This window comes from Cystoisospora suis, assembly GCF_002600585.1.
Source record: "Cystoisospora suis strain Wien I chromosome Unknown contig_2518, whole genome shotgun sequence".
Classification (NCBI taxonomy): Eukaryota; Apicomplexa; class Conoidasida; order Eucoccidiorida; family Sarcocystidae; genus Cystoisospora; species Cystoisospora suis.
The window spans coordinates 374-915 of NW_027155317.1; the positions used below are offsets into that span (position 1 = coordinate 374).

Sequence of the window (542 nt, forward strand, 5' to 3'; positions counted from 1 at the left end):
CTTTAATCTATCGATCTGTCTGTGACCTCTGTACGTTGAATCGACTGACTCCTTTCTGATCCTTAATGGTTTCTCTCATTCATTCTTTCTTTCTTTCTCTCATTCATTCTTTCTCTCTTTCTTTGCTTGTCTGTGATGTATCTAGGGTGTGGATTTGGTCTGACCTTGAGTTGAGTATTCTCAGTTAGGGTGGAGTTGTGCTGCATGTGCAGGTCATGAAGAGACTTCTCTTTCACCTTCAAATTCTCCAACACATCGCGATACTTCACGTCCAAACCTACAAGAAAGAGAAGAAGAAAGAAGAAGAAAGAAGAAACACACACAGGCGAAGATGAAGAAGGACAAGAAAGAAAGAAAGAAAGACAGAAGAGAGAGAAAAAGAAAAAGAAGAAAGAGAGAAACACCAACAGACAGGGAGAGAAAACATAAGGAGAGAAAGAAAGAAAGAAAGAGGTGAAAAGCCGTCAAGAAGAGAGAAGAAGAGAGAGAAAGATAAAGAGTGAATCGAAGAAAAGAGAGAAAGAAAAAGACAAAGAAGAAGA

The 542-nt window shown here is 38.9% G+C and overlaps 1 protein-coding gene across 1 annotated transcript; it reads right to left on the reverse strand.

Annotated features, from left to right (window-relative positions):
• Positions 1 to 167: 167 nt before the first annotated feature.
• Positions 168 to 538, reverse strand: CSUI_005201 (uncharacterized protein; the record flags this gene model as incomplete). The annotated part of the gene is made up of 1 exon (XM_068065379.1): positions 168 to 538. A coding segment is annotated over one exon (324 nt), but the record flags the coding sequence as incomplete, so codon positions are not given.
• Between the last annotated feature and the right edge of the window lie 4 nt (positions 539 to 542).